At 50.5% G+C, this 24312-nt stretch overlaps 2 protein-coding genes across 2 annotated transcripts in view; one reads left to right on the top strand and one right to left on the bottom strand.

The window, feature by feature from the left end:
- The window catches only part of brf1a (BRF1 general transcription factor IIIB subunit a), a gene marked incomplete at both ends in the record, with an annotated part of 40804 nt that overhangs the window by 6485 nt on the left and 10007 nt on the right, over positions 1 to 24312 (bottom strand). The window contains 10 exons of the mRNA XM_079751990.1: positions 4460 to 4747; positions 4958 to 5050; positions 5717 to 5756; positions 6509 to 6635; positions 6991 to 7084; positions 8575 to 8724; positions 16280 to 16352; positions 18956 to 18987; positions 19448 to 19621; positions 21214 to 21288. Coding sequence (XP_079608116.1) covers positions 4460 to 4747; positions 4958 to 5050; positions 5717 to 5756; positions 6509 to 6635; positions 6991 to 7084; positions 8575 to 8724; positions 16280 to 16352; positions 18956 to 18987; positions 19448 to 19621; positions 21214 to 21288 — 1146 coding nt within the window. The remainder of the gene's footprint in view (positions 1 to 4459; positions 4748 to 4957; positions 5051 to 5716; positions 5757 to 6508; positions 6636 to 6990; positions 7085 to 8574; positions 8725 to 16279; positions 16353 to 18955; positions 18988 to 19447; positions 19622 to 21213; positions 21289 to 24312) is intronic.
- On the top strand, positions 11668 to 15639 carry LOC307086752 (BTB/POZ domain-containing protein 6-B-like). The gene is made up of 4 exons (XM_079752068.1): positions 11668 to 12118; positions 12388 to 12478; positions 13190 to 13308; positions 13873 to 15639. The coding sequence occupies exons 1-4, from the start codon at positions 11700 to 11702 to the stop codon at positions 14903 to 14905; spliced, it is 1662 nt and encodes a 553-aa protein (XP_079608194.1). The 5' UTR covers positions 11668 to 11699; the 3' UTR covers positions 14906 to 15639.

The raw sequence follows: 24312 nt of genomic DNA, 5'->3' as shown, positions 1-24312 counted from the left end.
ACACCGCCTCACCGCGCTTCAAAGCCCTGCGTGTGCGTGCTTTTGTGTCGGGGACTTCCCCGTGACCCTACTCTGTAGTCCTACCTGATCCGATGGACACGCCCCCTCTCCAATCAAACACAGACCCTTCCCCCCCGCCTAACCTGGACCGCCCGGGGTCTGGGGGACCTGCTTTGAACTTCCAGGTGAGGGGATTCCCCTGCGTGTGTGTGTCTCTGTGTCTCTTTGTGTGTCTCTTTGTGGGTGAGTGTGTGTCTCTTTGAGTGTGTGTGTGTGTGTGTGTCTGTGTGTGTCTCTCTCTCTGTGTGTGTGTCTCTGTGTGTCTCTGTGTGTGTGTGTGTCTCTCTCTCTGTGTGTGTGTCTCTCTGTGTCTCTCTGTGTGTGTGTGTGTGTGTGTGTGTGTGTGTGTGTGTGTGTGTGTGTGTGTGTGTGTGTGTGTGTGTGTGTGTGTGTGTGTGTGTAGTCCACCCTTTACGAGCCACAGATCAGAGGGGGGGCAGCAGAGCTCTGGTTGTGCTGTGATGTTTGAGTTGGAGCCAGAGACCCTTCACACACACACACTGATCTGATGTCTGGTGGGCGGTGGACCACCTGGAGACGCCCCGGACCACCTGGGCAAGCAGGGACGTTCTGCCACTGCAGGTGGATATCGGGGTCTAGTGTGTGTGTGTGTGTGTGTGTGTGTGTGTGTGTGTGTGTGTGTGTGTGTGTGTGTGTGTGTGTGTAAAGCTGACCTTGTGACCCTGAAGAAAGTTTGCCAGGGAATCCTCCTACACACACACCTGCTGCATCCACCAACCAAACAGAAGGGCCACCCAAATGCATACACGCACACACACACCTGCTACCCATACCCGATACATTCACACACACACGCTCAGTCCACCCCTTCATACACCACACACCCCATACAGACATTCACACACACACACACACACACACACACATACCTTACACTAGCCAAAAATCCATTTAGACATGCACACACCAACCATACCCCACATACCACATTCACACACACACATTACTGACCTATCCCTGACAAGCAAGGCCTCCAACGCCTACATGCGTGTGTGTGTGTGTGTGTGTGTGTGTGTGTGTGTGTGTGTGTGTGTGTGTGTGTGTGTGTGTGTGTGTGTGTGTGTGTGTGTCCCGGAGCGATGGGGTACGCTCCCCACTGTGCGGTGTATGTTAAATACGTCTCGCGTCTCCAGTCAAACTAATTAGCTCAGAGCTGAATATTATTATCACCACAGAGCGAGAGACCGTCTCTTATCTGGCCTAGTTAGGACTTTTCTTTCTCTTTGCTTTTTTTTTTCCTATTTCTCAAAACCCGCCCGTTTCAAAATCCAACTAAAAAGGGAGACCGTTTGGCTGCTCCTTCTCGGAAAAGTCCGGATCCCTCTCTAAGAGGCTTATCCCAGCCTGATGTTCACATTAATACCGTCACCGCGTTTAAACCCCACTGGAGCCAAGATGGCTGCCCTGGAATCCCTAGAATGCGGGCGGAGAGAAGAGCGTGGCTATGAGCTCGATCTCATTCTTCTCGTAAAATCAATATTATGTCCGCTAGTGTACATTGCTGATCCACAACAAGTCCCCTTGTCTTTTGTCCGGGAGTCAGAGCTGTTTCTTGTTTGACTTTATCGGTTTTAGCAATGTGGAACTGTGTGTGTTGAGTCTCCTGGTGTCCGGAATGTTCTGCCCAACTGCCCCCGGAATGTCCAGTCAACCGTCACCGTCGCCACGGCAATGAATCAGCGTTCCGTGTCTGACGCACGGAACATAACCGCCAAGGACCTCATTAGCATGGGCCTAGCCTAGCCTAGCGTAGCCTCGCGTAGCGTTAGCAGCCAATGAATGGCAAGCCTTGTAATGAGCCAGGCTCCAATTTTAATTCCGGGAATTCAAATGTGGGACTTTTGTTTAATTCATACGTTCAAACGCAGTGTTTTAATTTGACCCTCCGCATAATTAAAGAGGGGGAGGGAGGTTCAAGTGGGTTTATATAATGAGAAGCACACCAGTGCTCTCAGGGGCTAGGCTAACGGCTCTCTAAAAGCTACGTCAGTTGTTTGGTGGGAAGAGCACATTTCAGTAATAGAGATTCATCTCCTTTTCTGGGTTCCCCCCCCCCCCACACACACACACACTGACAAACAAACACAAATTACTTAACTTCTTTACTCACTACCGGAAAATAAAGGAACTAAATCTTAAACCATGACCGTACTGTCGGGACCACGGCTCACGCCACTTGTGCTATCCGTCTATCACCCCATCTGTTTGTCTGTTGGATTGCTCCTCATCTCCCCTGTCTAGCTCACTCTGCCATCTGTCAGTCAAAGTAAATGTACCTCTCCCCAGGGGGTGTGGCTCACCACAAAGGGCTGTGAATAACAAGGCAGGGGGCGTGGCCACGCCCTGGTCCCTCCAGATGCTGGTATATATACAGTATGACGGAGCTGTCAGATCCACTAGCCAAACACACACCTGTTCATCATTAACCACGGCTCAGTCGCTCCCGGGACGGACAGACGGACGGCGACGGTGGAGAACATCGCGACGCATCAATATTAATCGTCGATGATGTCACGTCTGTTGATATTAGCAGTAATATAGGTGTTGTGAGTAGTTCCTCTGTTTAACCCCGTCCTGCCTCCTCCAGAAGGAAGCGGGCCCATCGATTGCTCCGTTGCCAAGGTGACGGAGAACAACAAGAGGCAGAGGCCGGCGGGGACACGGCGGTACAGAGGACGCGACGGAGCCACAGACACTGCCTTGCTCGTGGGCTGTGTACTCAAGACGGTCGATGGCGTTTGGTTTCATTATGTAGCTAGGTGACGGAAAACACAGCCCAGCGTGTTTCTGTAGGAGCGCGAGTGCAACAGTGTGCGTGTGTGTCTGTGTGCGTGTGTGTGTGTGTGTCTGCGTGCGAGGGCGCATGTGTGTGCGTGCCTGTGCATCTGTGAGTTTGTTGTCTGTGAATGTCAGCGAGTTTGAGAGTGCGTATGTGCGTAGATGTGCGTGAGAGCGCGCGCGTGTGTGTGTGTAGGTGTTGCATTGAGGTGATGGTGGGCGGCAGGGCATCATTGATTGGACTAAGAGCTCCGTTAAAAACAGTGAGGAGCAATCAATGACTGCACTAATGGAGGAGAGGGGGGGGGGGGGGGGGGGAGAAGGGGGTGAGGAAGAGAGGGGAATTCACCAGAACATTTAATATATTTATAATCCACAAAAACGACAGAAGGGTGTGCTGAAAAGCGCTCTATGAAAACACAATGAATTATTAAGATTGTTATTATAGAGGTGTTAATAAGTGTACTAGTACATTACTTTTTAATGACTAGTTAGCGAGTCGGCCTTCTGGTGCGGTCTGGTCTAGGTGGCTGACTGCGTGACCTGTGGTTCTCCAAACGTTCCTATCTCCATGTTCTCCTCCAGGATCTATCCATCCATACACCCCATCCCCCCGTGTTCCACCTCCGGGGCCGACCCATCAGACCTGTGGTTCTCCAAACATCTCCATCACTGCGTTCAGGACGCCCGGGATGAAACCAACTGAACTGCTCCCTTGTCCGCCCTGGCCTCCTCGTATTCTCCCCTTCTCTCCCTCTCCTTCTGGCCCTTCCTCCGTTCACTCCCTCCTTCTCTCTCCCTCCTCCTTATTCTCTCCCTCTCTCTCTCTTTCCTCCCTCCTCTCTCGCTCTCCCTCCTGGTCTTATTTCTCCATGTACTGATAAGGCCTTTCTTCCTCTAATGCCCAAAAACTATCCAAGCATGCACACACACAACCCCCATCACACACACACACACACACACACACACACACAGCACAGATGAAAGACTGGGCCTTAATGACAAGGTAGCGGGTCACTTAATACTTCAAAGAGGAGAAAGCCCCGCCCCACGCACACACCGACACACACACACACACACACACACACACACACACACACACACACACAGATACGCATACACCCGTTTACATAACAATGCACGTGCACTCAGATGAACACGAGCGTGACCAAACACTCGGTGGGTGAGTGCTGGGAGACTGACGCCGTGATCAAGGGCTATTTAATTAAACTGAGACGTTACATAAACCACAAGCAGCCCGTGAAGAACGCTGTTTACAACTGAGCAGACCTCCTCCTGAGGTTCTGAGCGGACCTCCTCCTGAGGTTCTGAGCGGACCTCCTCCTGAGGTTCTGAGCGGACCTCCTCCTGAGGTTCTGAGCAGAGCTCCTCCTGAGGTTTTGAGCGGACCTCCTCCTGAGGTTTTGAGCGGACCTCCTCCTGAGGTTCTGAGCGGACCTCCTCCTGAGGTTCTGAGTGGACCTCCTCCTGAGGTTCTGCGTTCTGAGCAGACCTCCTGAGGTTCTGCGTTCTAAGCAGACCTCCTGAGGTTCTGCGTTCTGAGCAGACCTCCTGAGGTTCTGCGCTCTGAGGTTCTCACCGTTCTCCTTCTCCTCGTCAACGGCCGTCCTGATGGAGTCGGGGAGCCCCAGGCTGGCGTGGGACGGCATGGGCCCCAGGATGGACTCCAGCGAGGGGCCTCGGCGCCCGCCCCCTGCTCCCTCCTCCTCCTCGTCATCCTCACCGCCTCCCTCTCCCTTCTCCAGCTCGGACAGGGAGAGCTCGCTCAGCTCCTTCCCAAAGTGCTTGGCCACGGCCAGCAGCTCCTCGTCCACCTCCTCGTCCACCTCCTCGCCTTCGATCACCTCCGGTGCCGAGTCCGACTCGTCTGGGGGGCGGGGAACACAGAGAGCCGTTCAACACGCCGCTCACAATGTCTGGACGGGGATTCAGTCAAATCAGGGCTGAGCAGCGCCATTAGTCCCGTCCCCATATTTCCCAGGTGGGGAAAACTTGACAACCGGAACTTTGCCGTCTACATGGTACACACACCGGCCACCTTGGATGGAGGTGTGTGTGTGTGTGTGTGTGTGTGTACCGTTTCCGGTGTAGGCAGCGTACACGCCCTTGAGCTTGGGTCTGCAGCTTTCCAGCTCCGTCTCAATCTCGTCGTGGTAGCTCTGGATCTCACCTGCAGCAGGTACAGCGGTCGGGTAAGAACAGGGAGTCATAAGGGTCGACCGGCATGTCCAGGTGAGATGCACTCACAGGTGGTGTTGTACAGGTTTCTACAGGTGTGGACCTGTAGAAACAGGTGTGGACCTGTAGAAACAGGTGTTGACATGTTTCTACTGGTTTCGACTTGTTTCTACAGGTGTGACATGTTTCTACGGGTGTTGATGTACGGGTATGTCCCTAGCCGACCACCTAACAGCCTAATGCACATACCCCTGTTCCCAATAGCCCAATGAAAGAGGGGCGTACTAGCAAGCCCACAGAATCACATCACACCCACTCAACTTACTTAAAGCCAATGCATTCACGGCAGCACACGGTAAACATTTCTACATTTACATTCTCCAATGCTCAGCAAATGCAGCTGAACTAAACCCATAAACCGAGAAACTCTACAAAGCTATCCTTGCTTCTCTCCGCGCCCCCAGGTTCAGAGATAACAGAGGCCGTCTCGACTCCCAGCCAAGGTCAGACAGCGCTCAGTCTCTTCTGGGAAGGACACCGTTGCCAAGCGTCTGGTCTTTTGTTGGCCTTATCAGGGCGTGGGCCCGGGGAAAGCTCTCGGCCTCCACGCTCGACGGAGCAGACTTCAAACGAAACCGGAGAGGGCTTCACGGCTCACCTTCCACGTCCTCCATCTTCTTCTCCAGCTCCATCTCTAGCTGCAGGGGGAGAACAAGGAGAACGAGGAGAACAAGGAGGAGGAGATTCGGTTACAGCGGAACGAGGTGCTGTGTGTGTGTAGTGGGCTGGGGGGCTGGAGGGGGGGGTTGTACCGGGGTCAGATATCACAGACCCAGCAGGGTTCTTCAACAGTCACCCGGTGAGTACCCGGGTCTGCCGATGACTCGGCAGACATTCAATATGAGACATGGCCGGGGGGAAGGGGGGCCTAGCCTACAGCCCCGTGAGTCACAGACATGTCACGGTTTCGTGTCACAACGTCTGAGCTCACGACTCTTCTCGGGAGTTCTGCATTCCCTGGAGCCGAAGCCCAGAAAGCCGTTCTTGTTCTGCGTTCAGATCCAACGGCAGGGCCTACCGAAGAGAGGGGGTCTCCCCCGGCTGTTCGCTGATTACTGGAACCCACATGTGTGTTTGAGGGGGGAAAACCATGTGGAAACGTTCCGGTGGTCATTTCCCATGATGCATCAGGACATCGTTAGATTAATGTGTTCCATTAAAGTTCTGAAGTTTTCGATGAAGTTCAACCGTCGTGCTCTTTGGAATCTTGTAAATGTGCTCGGATGCCTCAGTCTCGCCTGGGAGTGGCCTTGGAATAACGTTTTTCTGCTTTAATGAGTCACTAAGAGTGACTGAGTGACTGAGTGACTGAGTGAGAGGGAGAGAGAGTGTTTGTTTCAGGGTCTGCTGGGTTAGGGTATGGGTGAGAGGTCACGGTGAGAGCTCCTACCTCGGCCATTTTGATCTTGGTCTTCCCAGCAGTGAAGGAGGGGGGGTCACACTCCGTGGCCAGGTCCACCTTCATGAACTCATCCACCGTCATGTGACTGGTGGGCGTGGCCTCAAACTCCGTCAACCTGCCAACCAATCACAGCCAAGGTACAAGAATTGTAGTGCCGAACATGAAATAAGGGTTTTATTATTATTATTATATATATTATATAATATTATTAAAAAATCACCATTGATAAGAAAATAATTTGATTAAATTAAGATCAAATATACATTGAATCATGAAAAAGTTATAAAATGATATGACTTTATTGTCATTATGCTATACTATAAAACGTTATGGAAAGTAAAAACCTTATCGACCACCAATAAAACTTTATTGGAAAGATCAACAATTGACGTTATTGACCAGACAGAACAGTTCGTGGATCCCGGGGCGGTGGGCCCAGAAGGTTGTTGGGGACCCGGGGGTCTGCTCACCGTTTCCTCAGCGTGGCCTCGCACACCTTCACCACCGCGATGATCTCCTTGATGGTGCGGCGGAAATCGTGCATGCGAGCGGCGACCAGCAGAGCTGCGGACGCAGGACATCAGAACGCCAGAGCGTTAGAACATAACGTTACAACGTCAGAACATCATGTTACAACGTCAGAACGTCAGAACATAATGTTACAACGTCAGAACATAAGACCGTCAGAACATTACGTCAGAACGTCAGAACATTGGAACATTACGTTACAATGTCAGAACATAAGAACGCCAGAACATTACGTCAGGACGTCAGAACATTAGAACATTACGTTACAATGTCAGAACATAAGAACGTCAGAACATTACGTTACAATGTCAGAAGATAAGAACGTCAGAACATTACGTTAAAACCTCAGAACATAAGAACGTCAGAACGTTAGAACATTACGTTACAACCTCAGAACACAAGAACGTCAGAACATTAGAACATTACGTTACAACGTCAGAACCCGATTAGCCTAAGTCCACGTGTTCCACCAGCGAACGCGAAACACTGGAGAACCGGTGTTCCTCATTGTTATCGTTACACAACAAGCTGCAGCGGGGCCCTGGAGGAGTGCGGTTACATAAGGGTGATTAGTGCACCATCGCTCCGGAGGCAGAGGCTTCTCCGCCGCCTCCTCCTAGCCTCCGACTCCTCCTAAACCCACAGCCGCCGTCGCCGCCGCCGCGCGCTGAACTAGTTCACTCAACGCCCGGGCTCCTCTCCTTGCTGTGATCTGATCAAGCCCTTCGCGGGCGTTTCAAAAGAGACAGGGAGACGTCTCGGAACTCGGAAACAAAAGGCGGCGCGGAGACGTCTGTTCTCCAAACTCTCAGATAAACATCCCGTCTCCCCCCGGGCATCGCTGCGTCTAACTAACCAACCCTCCCTCACATCTCTCCCCGTCTCCTTTAATGATTCATGAGCAACGACCATCAATTATTCAGCCCCAGCAGCGGAGGATGACGCGGACACGGACGCTGTTCCAGTGAGCGGCCAGGGGCGCGCACTAACCAGGGGCGTGCACGAACCAGGGAGAGTGCACGGCCGGGAGAGTGCGCGGCCAGGAGCGTGCACGGCCAGGGGCGTGCACTTACCAGGGGCGTGCACTAACCAGGAGCGTGCACGGCCGGGACACTGCATGTGGGCTTCTGGGCCAATCAGGGCCACAGACCATGACCCCGTGTCTCCACTAGAGACACGGGGTCATGTCACGTGAAATCGAGATGTCTTGGTGTCGTCATCGTGTCGGCACGGTATCGTGATGTCACCGTGACGTCACAGTGATGTAACGTTGCGTCAGAACGATGTCATGGTGTCGTCATGGTGATATTGAGATGGCGTGTTGGCATGGTGATATTGAGATGGCGTGATGCCTTGGTGTCGGCATGGTATCGTCGCCATAGTGACGCCATAGTGACGCCACAGTGACGCCACAGTGACGCCACAGTGTCGTCATGGTGATTTTGAGATGGCGTGTCGTTATGGTGATATTGAGATGGCGTGATGTCACCGTGATGTCAGGGCGGGGTCACGGCGAGGTCACCCACCTGCCCCACAGAGGCCCGAGGGTCGCCGGCCCGTGTGCATCCAGTCCCTCTTCATCCTCTGCAGGAGGCGCAGTGCCGTCATCGACACGTCCCGGTTCTTCTCCCCAAACTCCAGCAGCTGGGCGAAGCGCGGGATGTACAGACACGGGTCTACACAACAACAACAACAACAACAACAACAACAACATCAGGTCAACACACTGGGCAACACAAGGCCACGGTCTGGAGGAGGCAAACAGATCGATAGACAACGACGCATACACAAGAATAGAAATCACAACAACAGCTGAACAACAGACGCACACAGATAAGAGGCAACACAGAGGTAAACAACAACACCACAGGTAAGAGACAACACAGAGGTAAACAACAACACCACAGGTAAGAGACAACAGAGGTAAACAACAACACCACGGGTAAGACAGGTTAACAACATCTTGTGGGATCCCAGTTCCCAATGGGATCGATACAGTGACGGTGTGAGCGAGTCTCACTGTATTCAACCCCGGATCGTATTGCATCACCACAGTGGTACAACAGTCACACCATCTCCCTCCCCCCATCACAGACCCGACCCTGGTGGGTGATCCCCACAGCTACGTCAGCTGTGAGGAGACACGGCGGAGCTCCCGGTGGATCCTAGGAGTCTGGATCCAGCGCTAAACGTTGGTTTAACCAGCGGCTCTGTGGCGGCGTTACTGTGCGCTACGCTGGGATTAACATCACGAGGCGGGGAGGCAGGCTAGCCTAGTGGTTCCGCCGTTCGACCCCCAGCCAAACGGTTGTGGGTTTGATTCCCAGTGTCTGCAGTCTACCCTGCAGGCATCAGCCCCTCCTTGGATAAAGGCATCTGCCGAGTGACCAAATGTTTAATATTAAAAAGGCAGCTCTCGGTTGGTCAGACGAAGAGTGAGTCTACCCCCTCATTGGCTGAGCAGTCTCCCACACCCGAACATCATGTGACCTCCAAACCCTAGACCTGAGGGTCTTCTGAGAGCGGCCCCAAGTGGAACCTGGACCCTGGTTATGGAACCCATGCCGCCATGAATCCTGGACCTCAGCCAGGCCTGGTCTTCTGACCAGACCAGGCCTTGTGCCGTCGGCTCACAGGAGAACCAGACTCCTAACACTCTCTCTCCGATGGAACTGTTCTCCTGCTGGCCTCAGACAGACAGAGCTGACCGGCTCGGAACCAAGAAGGAGCAGAAGTCTTATTTTAACCATGAGCTAAACGCCGCATCCCTTTTGGGGCTTTCTCTCCTGACAAATCTTTTTCTTTTTCTTTTTAGATCTTCAGCAAAACCAAGCAATAAAGTTTAACAACGTATCAAAACCTCCAGGACATAATAACTGCTCTACCATCGTAGCGCTTTACAGGGAAGAGGGGGGGGGAGGAGGAGAGAGGAGGAGGAGAAGAAGGGAGGAGCGGAGAGGAGAGAGGAGGAGCAGAGATGAGAGGAGAGGAGAGGAGCAGGGGGAGGAGCAGAGAGAAGAGGAGGAACAGAGGAGGAACAGGGAGGACTGGAGGACGAGCAGAGAAGAGGAGCAGTTGAGAGGAGGAGCAGAGAGGAGCAGGGGAGTCATAGGGATGTGCTGGGATGTGATGCGTTTTAAGAGCTCTTCTCTGGAAAGCAGGGCTGGAAATAGGATCCCCTCCCTCCCTCCCACTCCACCACCACACAGCCAGTCCCTCTCCAGCCCAGCCCAGCCCGAGACCAGACTGGGAGGAGGCCCTACTGAACCAGACCGGCCCGGATCCCAGAGGTCCTGGGAACTATTAAAAACGCTGCCGACTTCCAGAGTAAACGGAGGTCAGAGCTAGGTGGAGGGCCTGTCAGCGGAGCGCAGCCCTCAGCCCCCCTAGAACACTACAGCCCGCTCCCCCTCTTCAGCAAGGCGACCTGACTCACTCTCTTCCTCTCTCTTCATTTGAGAGACTCTTCTCCCTCCCTCCCCGTTATTTAGGCTACCCCCCCCAATCTCTCTCGCCCGGACTATTTTGTCAATCAACCGCACTCGGCCTCTCCTTACTTCGCAATTAGCCAACGCTTCTTCTACAATGAAGATAAGAATCAGAACACGACCGCTAAATGGGCTTATTTATCGATTCAAACAAAAGTACTAGTGTAACGGGACACCTCCTAAAAGTTCACATTTTTCTTTGCATATTTAGCACATATCTTCTCGATTAATTTATTATGAATGACATTCGTTTAAGTTTGGCCCCGAAACACAATTGGCCCTCAGAAAGCCGCGGCAGGACTGTGTATTGAGAACGTGTATTGTGTGGACAGTCGACCGAGAAACATTGACAGAATCCAAGCAATACAAACACTTTGTTAGCACAGCTTTCTGCCGGGAGGAGGAGCAGACAATATGGGCTCTGTTTGACAACGGGCGCCGCTCGTTGAGGAGGACAGGGGGGGCAAGGAAGGGAACGGAGAAGAAAAGCCACGATTTGCATCTCCTGAATTTCACTGGAGCGCACTGACGCATTCTGCAGAAGGGGGGCGGGGCGTCGTGCTGCTGACGCCACCGCCCAGACCGGATCCCATTGGTCGAGCGCCAGCTGGGCTTCAGTGGGGGGGATAGGAGCCAAAATAAAAAATAGACCAGACCTCAGAAAAAGAAAAAAAACGCCACTCCAGCACCAGCAGCGATTAAATCGGATTCCCACCGCGGAGCGGACACATCGCGTATGAACGGGAGGACGTCGCTACTGCTTCTGCCGAAATTTACGCGTGTCGGAGGAAAACAAGGGTCGTTCACAACGGAGGATCGTATCCGCGCGGTGCCCGTCCGGATCACCGTTTCGCCGTGAAAAGGGAAACCACGGAAAGCTTCGCGGATCCCCTCCGTGGAGGAGATTAAAAAAGCGGTCCAAAGAAAAAAAGTGGTTTCCATTGAAGTTGGCGAAGGGACTCGGTCGCTCGGATATATCCCTATGACGCGCCGAGGCTTCCTCTTCCAATTGATCCGCGGTTAGTCAACTTTTTACGCGTTGTCTAGGCTGATCGGTTCCCCCCCCCCCCCCACACACACACGTCAACAGGGCTGAACCCGTCCCGGAGAGGAGAGCCACCGGTCAGCTGCGTTCCCCGGGACGGTAGGACGGAGGCGGGCCGATGCCCACAGCGGACTGCAGGCTCCTGCACCATGGCCGGATCATGAGGTGTCTGTCCTTCCTGCTCCTGCTTCCAGAAACGCTCAAGAAGAGGTCCAAGAAGAGCGGCACTAGCCTCCCGCTGTGCTACGAGCTGTTCTCCCTGTCGCTGGCGAAGAGGAAGAGGATGGCCGCCGAACTCCACAGCACCGCCAACAGCAACCTGGCGAACCAGCGCTCCACCAACAACACCTCCTCCACCACCACCACTACGGTGACGGCCGGGGACAAGCCCGAGAAAGACTCGCCGGTCAACCGGTCCTCGGCCACCCCCCTTACCAACTCCTCCATCACCGCCTCCTCCTCCTCCCACCACAACATCAACAACAACAACCTGGACGCGCCGAGTTGGGCGTGCAGTCACCCGACTCTGCGGGAGAGGTAGGACAGAGGACTACCTCCAGATAGCACTTAGTAGTCTTGTTGAATGTCCCTGGTCCCTCAATGAATGTCCCCCTTACTGAATGGCATGTCCCTCAGATCGTCAATAGGACGACCTGTGTGCATGGGTCCACTGGTTGCATTGGGACGAAGTGCAACACGCATGTTTAGTCCGTCCATCGTATCATAACATCATAACCAGAAGTCACAGACGCCTTTAGTGTGAGAAGCTTTGAGATATGAGCCTCCGTCTCCTCCTCCTCCTGCAGGAACGCGCTGATGTTCAACAACGAGCTGATGGCTGACGTTCACTTCATCGTGGGACCGTCCGGCGAGTCGAGACGGCTCCCGGCCCACAAGGTAAACCCAGCCCCGGTACTAGTACTAGTCCTCTTGTGGTTTGGCGTCTATGGTAGGTCTGCGTGCGACAGTGTTAAATCGGGACGCAGACACCAATGAAAGGGTTTTCCTTGAAGGGATTCAGGGTCGACATGTGCTCTGCTGTCGGCAGCGACACCCTCATTCCACAGAGTCATAGCGGTTCATCTTATTTTGGTAATGCCCTAGTGGTCCATCATACTTTTTTTTTTTGTACACAGTTAACCTCATAGCATAATTGCCCAAGTCCTATTTGAAAGTTCCTCTTCTATTATAGCGTTAAAAAATGCCTGCAGATGGTGATTATGGAATGTAAAAAGCACTCAGATTGGCTTAGGATATAGCCAATGAGGAACAGTGAATCAGCGTCGGGAGAATAGAGTTCGGTTAGATATCATAATTTGGCCAAAATATGAATTAAGCAATTATGCAATGAGGCAAACGACATGTAACACCAGTGTCAGAACCAGTCAGCACGTCAGTGGGTCAAATCAAAGCATGCTAAATGAACCTAATCCAATCCCTGTCTCTCCCAGTACATGAACCTAACCCCATCCCAGTCCCTCCCAGTACATGGACCTAACCCCATCCCAGTCCCTCCCAGCGCATGGACCTAGCCCCATCCCAGTCCCTCCCAGTACATGAGCCCGACCCCTCCCAGTCCATGAACCTAAACCTCCTTCTCTCTCCCAGTACGTGCTGGCCGTGGGCAGCTCCGTGTTTGGCGCCATGTTCTACGGCGACCTGGCCGAGGAGTCGGGGGAGATCCACATCCCCGACGTGGAGCCCGCCGCCTTCCTCATCCTGCTCAAGTAAGCATGGCCGCTCCCGGAACGCTACCGGGCCGCTCCCGCCACGAGCGCAGCCGACAGGCCGCGCGGCGTCACTTCAAAGAGCGTTATCACACACCCTTTAAAGCTCCGCCGGTGGCGTGCTGTAATTGCCCCCCCCCCCCGTCTCCCCCCGTCTCCTCCCCCTCATTGTTGGAACTTGAAACGCCTTTTTGTTATTTGCCAGCCGTCTTCATCCGTAGCGATTCGCCCTTTGAAGAGGAGTGTAAAATGCAGAGTTGCGGTTATAAATAGGTCGCTTTTGTTTAGTTGCTTGTTCGACATAACAGGCACCAGCACTGTACACCGTGTGCCTGTTGTTGTCTTCCTGTATCCAACCGGAACGTGGATACAGGACACACACACACACACACACACACACACACACACACACAGATAAACTCTGCCCATGAGCAAGGCAAGGGCACTACCGCTGGAGCTGGTTCCCGGGCGCCTCACTACAGTGTGGCGGGGTCCCTGGCGTAGGACTGAATGAACCCCGCCCCTCCTCCCCCAGGGACTAACACACTGCCCCCCCCCCCCCAGGTACATGTACAGCGACGAGATCGACCTGGAGGCCGACACCGTGCTCGCCACGCTCTACGCCGCCAAGAAGTACATGGTGGCGGCGCTGGCGCGCGCCTGCGTCACCTTCCTGGAGAGCAGCCTGGAGGCGCGCAACGCCTGCGTCCTCCTCTCCCAGAGCCGGCTGTTCGAGGAGGCCGAGCTGACCACGCGCTGCTGGGAGGTCATCGACGCCCAGGCCCAGCTCGCCCTGCGCTCCGAGGGCTTCTGCGACATCGACCGGCCCACCCTGGAGGTGATCTTGCGGCGCGAGACCCTCAACGCGGCCGAGGCCGTGGTCTTCCAGGCCGTGCTGGGCTGGGCGGCGGCCGAGTGCCGGCGGCGTGGGGTGAGCCCCACGCCGGGTAACAAGCGGGAGGCGCTGGGCAAGGCGCTGTACCTGCTCCGCCTGCCCACCATGAGCCTGGAGGAGTTTGCCGACGGCGCGGCGCAGGCCGGCGTGCTGACGCTGGAGGAGACGCACGCCGTGTTCCTGTGGTACACGGCCGCCGTCAAGCCGCAGCTGGGCTTCCCGCTGGCGCCGAGGGCCGGCCTGGCGCCGCAGCACTGCCACCGCTTCCAGTCGTCGGCCTACCGCAGCAACCAGTGGCGCTACCGCGGCCGCTGCGACAGCATCCAGTTCGCCGCCGACCGCCGCGTCTTCGTGGCGGGCCTGGGCCTCTACGGCTCCAGCGGCGGCAAGGCCGAGTACAGCGTCCGCATCGAGCTGAAGCGGCAGGGCGCCACGCTGGCGGCGCACAGCACGGCGTTCGTGTCCGACGGCTCCAGCGGCACCTTCCCGGTGTGGTTCGAGCACCCGGTGCAGGTGGAGCAGGACTCCTTCTACACCGTCAGCGTGGTGCTGGACGGCAACGAGCTCAGCTACTTCGGCCAGGAGGGCATGACGGAGGTGCAGTGCGGCAAGGTCACCTTCCAGTTCCAGTGCTCGTCGGACAGCACCAACGGCACCGGGGTGCAGGGGGGACAGATCCCCGAGCTGGTCTTCTACGCCTGAGCCACTGGGACCCCCTGGGGGGAGTGGGGTCTGGAGCACATTGCCGGACTCCACTCTAAGCCTTTAAGTTCACGTAGCATAACGACACTCCGTAGCGGCCCGCCTAGCGGCCTAGTTACTTCTCTCAGACACTATTTAACAAACGGTGAAGGAGCCATTCTATCCTATTTATTTTAACGTTATTATTTTTTTATTTAATTATTTTGTTACATGAAATGGAAAAAGGACGATGGCGCGCGTCACGTGACCGGTCGTGCTGCTGAAGGCTCCCCCTGCTAGCGATGTGTTTGGTGTTAGCCGCCTTCAGCCCGCCTTAAGCAGCGAGGTTCAGGGACGCTCGCCTCTCCGCGTCGAGCACGGAGCTTCTTGCGTCGGGATGGGAGCTAAGCGTTAAGCTAACGCCACTCCATACAGCCGGGAACCTCGGCGAGGGACGCCTTGTCGGGGTGCTGCTAGCCTGATGCTGTTAGCGCTATTAGCTCTGAAGGCTAATGTGATCGATCCAAGCTGTGACCGTGGAAACTCCTCGCGTCGGATTGGTGGAGGCTCTCGCACGCGGGCGATACCGCAGCCAATCGGTACGGGCCGCACAAGAAGCAACAACGCTCATGTTTAGGGTTTGAATTAACAGTGCAAAAAAAATAAGAGGAAGAATTCCCCGTAAACAGAAAACTATAGTTGTTTTGCACCAGGGAGAAGGACTCTGTAACGTTGCATCTTTTGTAAAAAAACAACATTTGTTCAAACTGTTGGCAGCTTGATGCTGTTGAAACTGCTGTGTTCAAAATGCTTGTGACCCTGAGAAACATAAAGGTTATCACGTGACTGAGCCAGCGGTGTCCACTGCTCTTCATTTGGTCTGAACTCCTTTTGGAGGGACAACAGCGCCCTCTGTGTTCACCAGAGAGTACTACACTGTGGGAACGACCCCTCGTAGGTCAAATGTTATATCACAGTAGCTTAAGTAAACTAGACCAAAACTACTGTGATCTCATCATAGGAAATAAATGCAGCTGACGTCCAAATATAAAGATTGAGAAAACTATTATCTTTAGTGTAATGTGTTCAGATAAAACGGCCAGCAGAATGGCCATCCCACTCTATTACCTAGAGGGCTTAGTCTTTAAAAAGGTAATTAAAATTAAAATAAGATGTTAGCAGATTAACCATTCCCGTAGCTATTGTAAAGTACAGGGTGTTGTGAATAACTTGACCAGTAATAGTGTCATTGTGGGCTAAAAGTAATAAGAATTAGAGGGTTTTTGGGCTAACCCTAACAGTAATAGTAATAAGAGGGTGTGTAGGCTAACCCTAACAGTAATAGTAATTAGAGGGAGTGTGGGGTAACAGTAATAGTAAGCAGAGGGTCAGTACCTATGGCCGGGGCGTTGATGCAGAGCTCTCGGGCCAGGACCAGGAAGGTTCTCCCCAGGATGTACACGTTCACCTGCGGAGAGAAGAACCAGGAAGTTACGACACAATCACCATGACGACCGGGAGACGATGGAGGTAAACCAGGCTGCTCTCTGTAGAGTTCCTGTTGGGTTCTCAGCGTTTAGTCTGTTTAAAAGTCAGCATCCTGAACCCAAAAAAATCTCTACTACTACTATAAACATATAGTCAAGGGGGACGCTCAAACCCCTCTTCCTGGTTGGGACGTCATCAGTGTGTTCCCCCCTATCAGGGGGTTGACACCTGATTCTGTGTTCCTGGAAGCCATTGGACCAGACCCAAAACCCGCCCTGGCTAAACAGAGGCTGATCTCCATGGTGATTCACACGTCATATTACACACACACAACCGCTGGGAGTCAAGTGTTTCATACGGGCAGGGAGTGGGAGGGGAGAAACCTCGCCCAGGAGGAGGTTGTGAACCGTGGGTCGACTCTCGCCTGTCCCGCTCAGACCTCCACGGGGGGTCTCTGGTGTGGCTCCAGGGCCAGACGGACTCTCCCTCTCCCTGGGCCCGTCTGGAGCCACACGGCGCTATTCCTGGACGCCTCCGAACAGACCGGGCGAACGCCGCAGTCGGCGGAACGCGAAGCGGGCGAAGACACCGCTGATGGCGTCAGTCAAGAGACTAGAGAGAAGAGACTGCACTAGAGACTAGAGGGTAGAAGAGACTAAAGACTGGCGACAAGAGACAGGAGACTAGAGACTAGATGAGATTAGTGACGCTACAGAAAAGAGACTACAGAGACTAGAACAGACAACTTGATATTTTTCATGTGAAGCACTTTGTAACAGTTTGTGCTAGATGAATACATCTTTACTGACATAATGCATGGGGACCACATTTACTATTGACTATATAACTACAGACACGACTACAGAAAGACTAGAGATTAGAGCAGAGACACTACAGACAGAGACCAGATACTACAGCAGACAGACTACACCAGACAGAGGCTAGATACTACACCAGACAGACTACAGACAGACTACAGACCAGAAACTACAGCAGACGGACTAGAGACGAGAGCAACCCGCCTCCGTATAGAATCCTCGAGGTTCTTCAGGTCTGACCCTCACAACATGAACAACCAATAACGACTCACAAGCTGACGACCACACACGTCGGCATGGCTCACACAGGCAGTCACAAGACGTGAGTGAGTGAGTCGTCAGACATTAAAGACAACATGACATTTCTACTCATTTCTGTCAGGAAGCACAGGATCACGTCTTGATGCATCATGGGAAATCAAACAGCCACCAGAACAGTGGGTCTGGGTGGTGAGTCCAGTCAGCCTCCCCCCTAGACCACCACCCTCCCCCCCTTCCCCCGACCACACCCTCCCACTGGATCACTGCCCCCTCCTGCAAAACCACTTCCTTACCGTCAGTCCCAGGCAGGGCTGGGGGGGTGAGGGGGTGGAGTCCTCCACCAGGACAGCTGGCGGCATATAAATATCAATGTCCCACCAGCTGTGACGCAGGGAGAGGTCTGCCCCCCAACCCACAGCCCACAACCCCCCCTCTGCACTACACATCCTGACCCACTCTGTTGCTGCAGCCAATAAAACAGCCGACCAATCACGGTGTGTGAGTGTGTGTGTGTGTGTGTGTGTGTGTGTGTGGTCTAAATTTACACACTCATACCACAGCATGTGCACACATGTGACACGCCCCCCACACGCACACACACACACACACACACACACACACACACTCTCGGGGGTTAATAAAAGGCTTCAGACGACAGCGGGCGAGTCATCTAAATACTTCACGTTGTTCCTTCTGCAGCGGTGAAACATCTTGTTAGCAGGAACCCCTCACTTCAGTCAGGACCTCTTGGGGTAACAACTCCCACCCCCTCCTACGCACTTATTGTATGTTGTGCGTCCTGGCACTTAATGTACACACTTATTGTATGTTGTACGTCCTGGCACTTAATGTACACACTTATTGTATGTTGTACGTCCTGGCACTTAATGTACGCACTTATTGTATGTTGTACGTCCTGGCACTTAATGTACGCACTTATTGTATGTTGTACGTCCTGGCACTTAATTTACGCACTTATTGTATGTTGTACGTCCTGGCACTTAATGTACGCACTTATTGTATGTCGTACTTAGTTATAGTTCTTGTCTTATCCTAGTTGTCTATGTTGTGTACGGGGAATGGGTTAACCTAGTATTTGTTAGTGCTTGGCACTTGCTTTTATTGACATCGTCACTGTACCGACAGAGATAGATTGTTGTTTCATCCTCTCCTGATAAATGTACTTATTGTAAGACGCTTATGATAAAAGCATCTGTCAAATGCCCTAAATGTAAATGCAAGTCAGATGGATCTTTTCCTGAGTCACCGGACCCTCTGCTGAACACACAGCCGGTTACAGGGGCCGTAACAAATCAACCACCCATCGTTTAGTGGAGTTAAATATTAACCTGGCATCATCCTTGCATATTTAATGATCGACATCTGTGGTCATCTGTGGTCGTCACCCCCACCCCCGAGGTGGAGTAGACCCTAAAGCGCTGGGCGATGACAGGGTTATTATGGGAGGTGTGGACCTTCTGGTGCGGTCGCCATGGTAACGTACCTGCACGATGTCACTGAGGTCCAGCAGCATGTCTGAGGGATGATGCCGTTAAGGTCTCGGTCTCTCTCTCTCACCAACACCAGTACAACACCAGTATGACCAGTACAACCAACACCAGTATGACCAGTATCACCAACACCAGTATGACCGGTACCAGACTGCAGCCGACGCAGTCCGCATCCATCCCACTGTTCACACAGATTCTTCCTGGAGAATGGGAAATCCAAGATAGTCCAAGGGGACTGTTAGTAAGGTCTCCCTCTCCCTCTCCCTCTCTCTCCCAACGCTAACAGACTACTAACCATCACTAACCACCTGTATCTAACGCTTACCTACTGTATCTAACTAACCAACACTAACCTACTGTAACTAACCAACACTAACCTACTGTATCTAACTAACCAACGCTAACATACTGTATGTAACCGCTAACCTACGGCGCTCATTACGGAACACCGCCGGCGCCGCCGTGACGACGGTAACCAAGGATACGGGGCGTGCCCTCGGTGCGGCAGACCAGGTAGAGGCAGGCGGCGACCACGTGGGAGGACCGACGGCCGTAGGTCAGCCGCTTGGACAGCGCCATCTTGTAGAAGTTGTAGGCCGTGTCCAGGCAGTGCTGGTTCATCTGCAGCGAGCGGCCCAGAGTGGTGATGCTGTTCTTCGCTGGAATAATACACACACGTCAATACACAACGCTACACACAAAATACACACATTAATACACAATAATAATAATAATAATAATAATAATAATAATAATAATAATAATAATAATAATAATAATAATAATAATAATAATAAACAACACTACACACATACTACATACTAATACAAAATACACACATTAATACACAAATAATAATAGTAATACACAACACTACACTCACACATTAATGCAACACTACACACATGCTACATACTAATACAAAATACACACATTAATAAACAAATAATAATACACAATTCACACACAATACATAACACTACACTCACACATTAATACACAATACTACACAGGGATGATACATATATATACACACATAATACACAAATGAATACCCACAATAATACACAAACACACACACAACCAAACACAATTCCCACAGTAACACAGACACACAAACACCTGTGTGTGTGGGTATGTTATTACTCTGAGCAATAACTCACACACACACTTCCTCCCATCACAACAGTCATTCCAGGTGGAACAGAGGGAGGTCGCGACCTCCGTCTCTACTGATGACATCACGGCCAGATGTTTCCCCGGGAGGGAACGTCTGGAACCGCCGATGATGTCATCAGACGACGTGAGGGAGAAGGTTCTAATAGGGGCTGTGTGATCACTACAGGGTGCCTCTCTCACACACACACACACACACACACACACACACACACTAGGAACCTTGATAATCAACTAGGAACCTTGATAGCCCTCTAGGAGCCTTGATACATATCTAGGAACCTTGTTGCCCCTCTAGGAACACACACACACACACACACACACACACACACGGGTAGAGTGGGGGAGGGCTGCGTCCCATTAATTAAAGGATCCCTTTAACCTCCCCTCCCTCTAGGAACCTTGATATACCCCTCTAGGAACCTGGAGAGGTACATATTGATGACACTTGTACATGAATGGAGATACGATATCATTAACATAAGTAGTAGTATAATAGCATATCATATAAAAGCATAATGTCTAACAGATTGAGACGAGTCGAGTCCCATCGTGCAGTTCTACGCAGACATCCTGTCAGAATGAGCCATGGAGGAGTGTGTTTCATGTGGTGGTGACTCGTTTGTAGTTTGTGAGAAGCAGGGATAGCTCTGAGTGTGAGACATAGAGTGAGCAAGAGGCTCAAGACAGATAAATATCAAGTTTTTCTTCCCTCCCTCCCTCCTTTTACACACAGTGACGCAAGCTCTCTCCCTCTCCCTCTGTCTCTCTCAATCAACTCAGAGGTGCAGCCAAAGGAGACATTATAATGAATATAATTAATAATTAAGATGAATGTTAATTACAAGAGATTAATGAAAGATTAATGGAAGAAATTATCTTAATTAGACAGTGAATCTTAATAACAACCGAAAGAGGAATTTAAAAAAGGGATGTTGATTAGAAGGTAATCAATATTAATCAGAAGAGCATGAATATGATTAAGAAATATCTTATTAATAATGCGAAAACAAGCAATCTTATCCCGACAGTAAGTTGTAATGAGGGTGATTGGCGCCCCCTGCCGGGGATTTACCGTTACTGAGCGTCTGGACGCGGGACTCTCTGCCGGTGTAGTACGAGTCTCCAAAGTTGGGATTCTTTCCTCCGCCTGCAGGGGAAGACATGGTTCATGTTGAGAGTGGATTTGTTTTTATACGCTTCCCAACATTACCCTAATTCAACAGTGTAACATTGTTGAATTAATTTAATTTGTGTGACATGGTGACTAGAAAGATACTTTTCACTCAATGCATCTAAATATATATTTGAAAAAAAAAAATAAGGCACAAAATTGGAACTGTGACTCAAAGCAGCAGAGACTCATTGACTGTTCAGGCAGCAGAATTCAATATATTTTCCAACACTGAAGCACAGATTCGATTTCAAAAAGTAAAGATTTTGCAAATAAGAAGCAATTGAATTCTAAGCACTGAATATTTATGCATTGAAATAACGTGTCGGGATTTTTGCCTCATTTTTCAATGTTAAAAAATAAAACATCAAATATTCAAGGTTAAAAAAAAAATCAACTTATATTTTCAACGTCTCCAAATTCAACATGCCAAAGTCAGCTGCAAAATTCAATGTATGAAATTCAGCGTTAACATCGGGGGGATGGGGTCAGAACAGTCTCATTAATAATGAATGCACAGAGAAGGATTCACAAATGTATTTTGTGATTTATATATAAATAACTCTTCTCACAAATACATTTCAACGCACACACAAATGGATATCGGTATGTATAAATGAAAAATAAATCCATAAACAAAAATAAGTTTCACAAACACATTTCTGATCCACACACAAATGTGCCTTGTTTTAAATGAATGTAATATAAACCCATAAATATATTAATAAAAAAATGTTTGCAATTTTCATAAAAAATGTTTTTAGATGTTGTTACATTTATATACAAACTGTTAGAATTGAATTAACAAGACGCTTTTCATTTGTGAACTTGTTTGCATTTGTGTGTGAACTGGTCTGTATTTAAGTGGGGATTTTTGAGACTCTCCTGACGTGGCTGGATTCAGAAATGCATTTTTTTCAACAAGAAACTCTCTGTAGCCAATCAGATGCCTCCCTCGTTTTTAGCCAATCACATGACTGCAGTCCCGTCCTCTGAAGAATAAGTCCAGCCTCCGAGCCTCCCGGTTCCCTCGGTCAAATGTCTATGGGAAATAACGTTTTTTTTTAATGATCGTACATAACAATCTCTAGGTGGCGAAGAAGTAAAAGCTGTGTCAAGTTTTGAACTACACACTTTTTCCATCTAGTTTCGACTGGGTTTGGGATTGTCGGTGCTGTTAAAGTAGTAAACGGCACCGACAATCTAAAAACCTAGTCACTGCAGTCATGTGATTGGCTGAAAACGAGGGAGGCATCTGATTGGCTACAGATAGTTCCTTGTTGAAAAAAATGCATTTCTGAATCCAGCCACGTCAGGAGAGTCTCAAAAATCCACACATAAATACAGACCAGTTCACACAAATTGAACAAATGAAAAGCGTCTTGTAAATTTGGTTTAACAGTTTGTATATAAATGTAACATACAAATACATTTTGATGAAAATTGCAAACATTTTTTAATTCATATATTTATGGATTTATATTACATTTATTTAAAACAAGACATTTGTGTGTGGATCAGAAAAGCTTTTGTGAAACTTATTTTCGTTTATGGATTTATTTTACATTTACACATACCGATATCCATGTGTGTGTGTATTGAAATGTATTTGCATCTACAGTAGCTGCTATCATTGCTTTACACGGGGAATGGGTTAGCCTAGCGATTGTAATACTTGCACTTGGTTCTATGAACATCTTTACTGTACCGACAGCGATATATTGTTTCACTTCTTATGACAAATGTACTTATTGTAACAAATGCACTTATTGTAAGTCGCTTTGGATAAAAGCGTCTGCTAAATGCCCTAAATGTAAATGTAAATGTATTTGTGGGAAGAGTAATTTATATATAAATCACACAATACATTTGTGAATCCTTCTCTGTGCATTAATTATTAATGAGACTGTTCTGACCCCAAACGGGGGACCCAAGGAAGAGCAATCAATCCTAAATGCTAGATCGCGGTCAAGCGATTCTGCGACACACCGAAAAGTGTGACCCCAGGGGGCGCTGTTGCACATTTTCTGCAACATGCACGAATTTGAACCGTAGACAGGCATGAAGTCGTTCACGTGCGGAAACATACACCGATCACTCGGATTGGGGGTATTCGTTTTGTGACACCGGGCGCACGTTAAATGGCTGGAGGAAAACGGTTGATATCCCTCTGCGGTGGCATAACAACAGCGCAACGAACAAGCAGAGCCAACACTATTCCACACAGAGTGACATGATGCAGATGTGAGGATCAGAGGCGGAGCCAGACTTTGTGTACATCCGGGGCTTAGCCCAGAGGGGGGTCTAGGGGTCCTCCCCCCAAAAGATTTGAATTTCTAAAATGCGATTTCCTGCATTCTAGTCCATTTTAGGGTGACCTGCTAAAATGGACATTGACAAATCCTAAATCTCTGAATTATCAGTGCATTATCATTATCAATTTTATTTTAATTTAAAATAATAATGATAATGCACTGAAGTATTATACATATGCAAACAAATAAGTGCTACATTGTTTTAGAGGTTTGTCCGCATCTATCACTCTGGTAGAACTCATTTAGAAAGGCGTCAAAGTTCAATGAACGTGGATATGTACATGCAAACAAATAAGTACTACATTGTTTTAGAGGTTTGTCTGCATCTATCACTCTGGTAGAACTCATTTAAAAAGGGGTCAAAGTTCAATGAACGTGGATATGGACGCAAGCTGAAAGTAAACAAGACGGTCTAGCACACATATGTCAATATCAAGGCCCGCGGGCCACACATGGCCCTCCGCGACTTTTAATCAGGCCCGCCAATAAATTCAGACAATCAATCTAATGTGGCCCGTGCGCTGGTGTTTAAATTTACGTCCATGACAATACAACATTGAAACACAGGAGGCGCTGCAGCGCTCCGCTGCAACGCTCCACTCCCGTGCTCCACTCTCACGCAGAGACAATACAAACAACGTAAATGCTATCTGCCTTTCCAAAGGTAGCTAGCTAGCATAAACAA

Source organism: Pollachius pollachius, assembly GCF_949987615.1.
Source record: "Pollachius pollachius genome assembly, chromosome: 15".
Taxonomy (NCBI): Eukaryota; Metazoa; Chordata; class Actinopteri; order Gadiformes; family Gadidae; genus Pollachius; species Pollachius pollachius.
This window is presented reverse-complemented; position numbering and strand designations above follow the sequence as displayed.

Bases quoted from the DNA above. Each gene is read 5' to 3' on its own strand.
- LOC307086752 (XM_079752068.1), top strand. From the start codon at position 11,700: ATGCCCACAGCGGACTGCAGGCTCCTGCACCATGGCCGGATCATGAGG. The intron at 12,119-12,387 runs GTAGGACAGAGG...CTCCTCCTGCAG, and splicing joins CACCCGACTCTGCGGGAGAG to GAACGCGCTGATGTTCAACA. The intron at 13,309-13,872 runs GTAAGCATGGCC...CCCCCCCCCCAG, and splicing joins GCCTTCCTCATCCTGCTCAA to GTACATGTACAGCGACGAGA.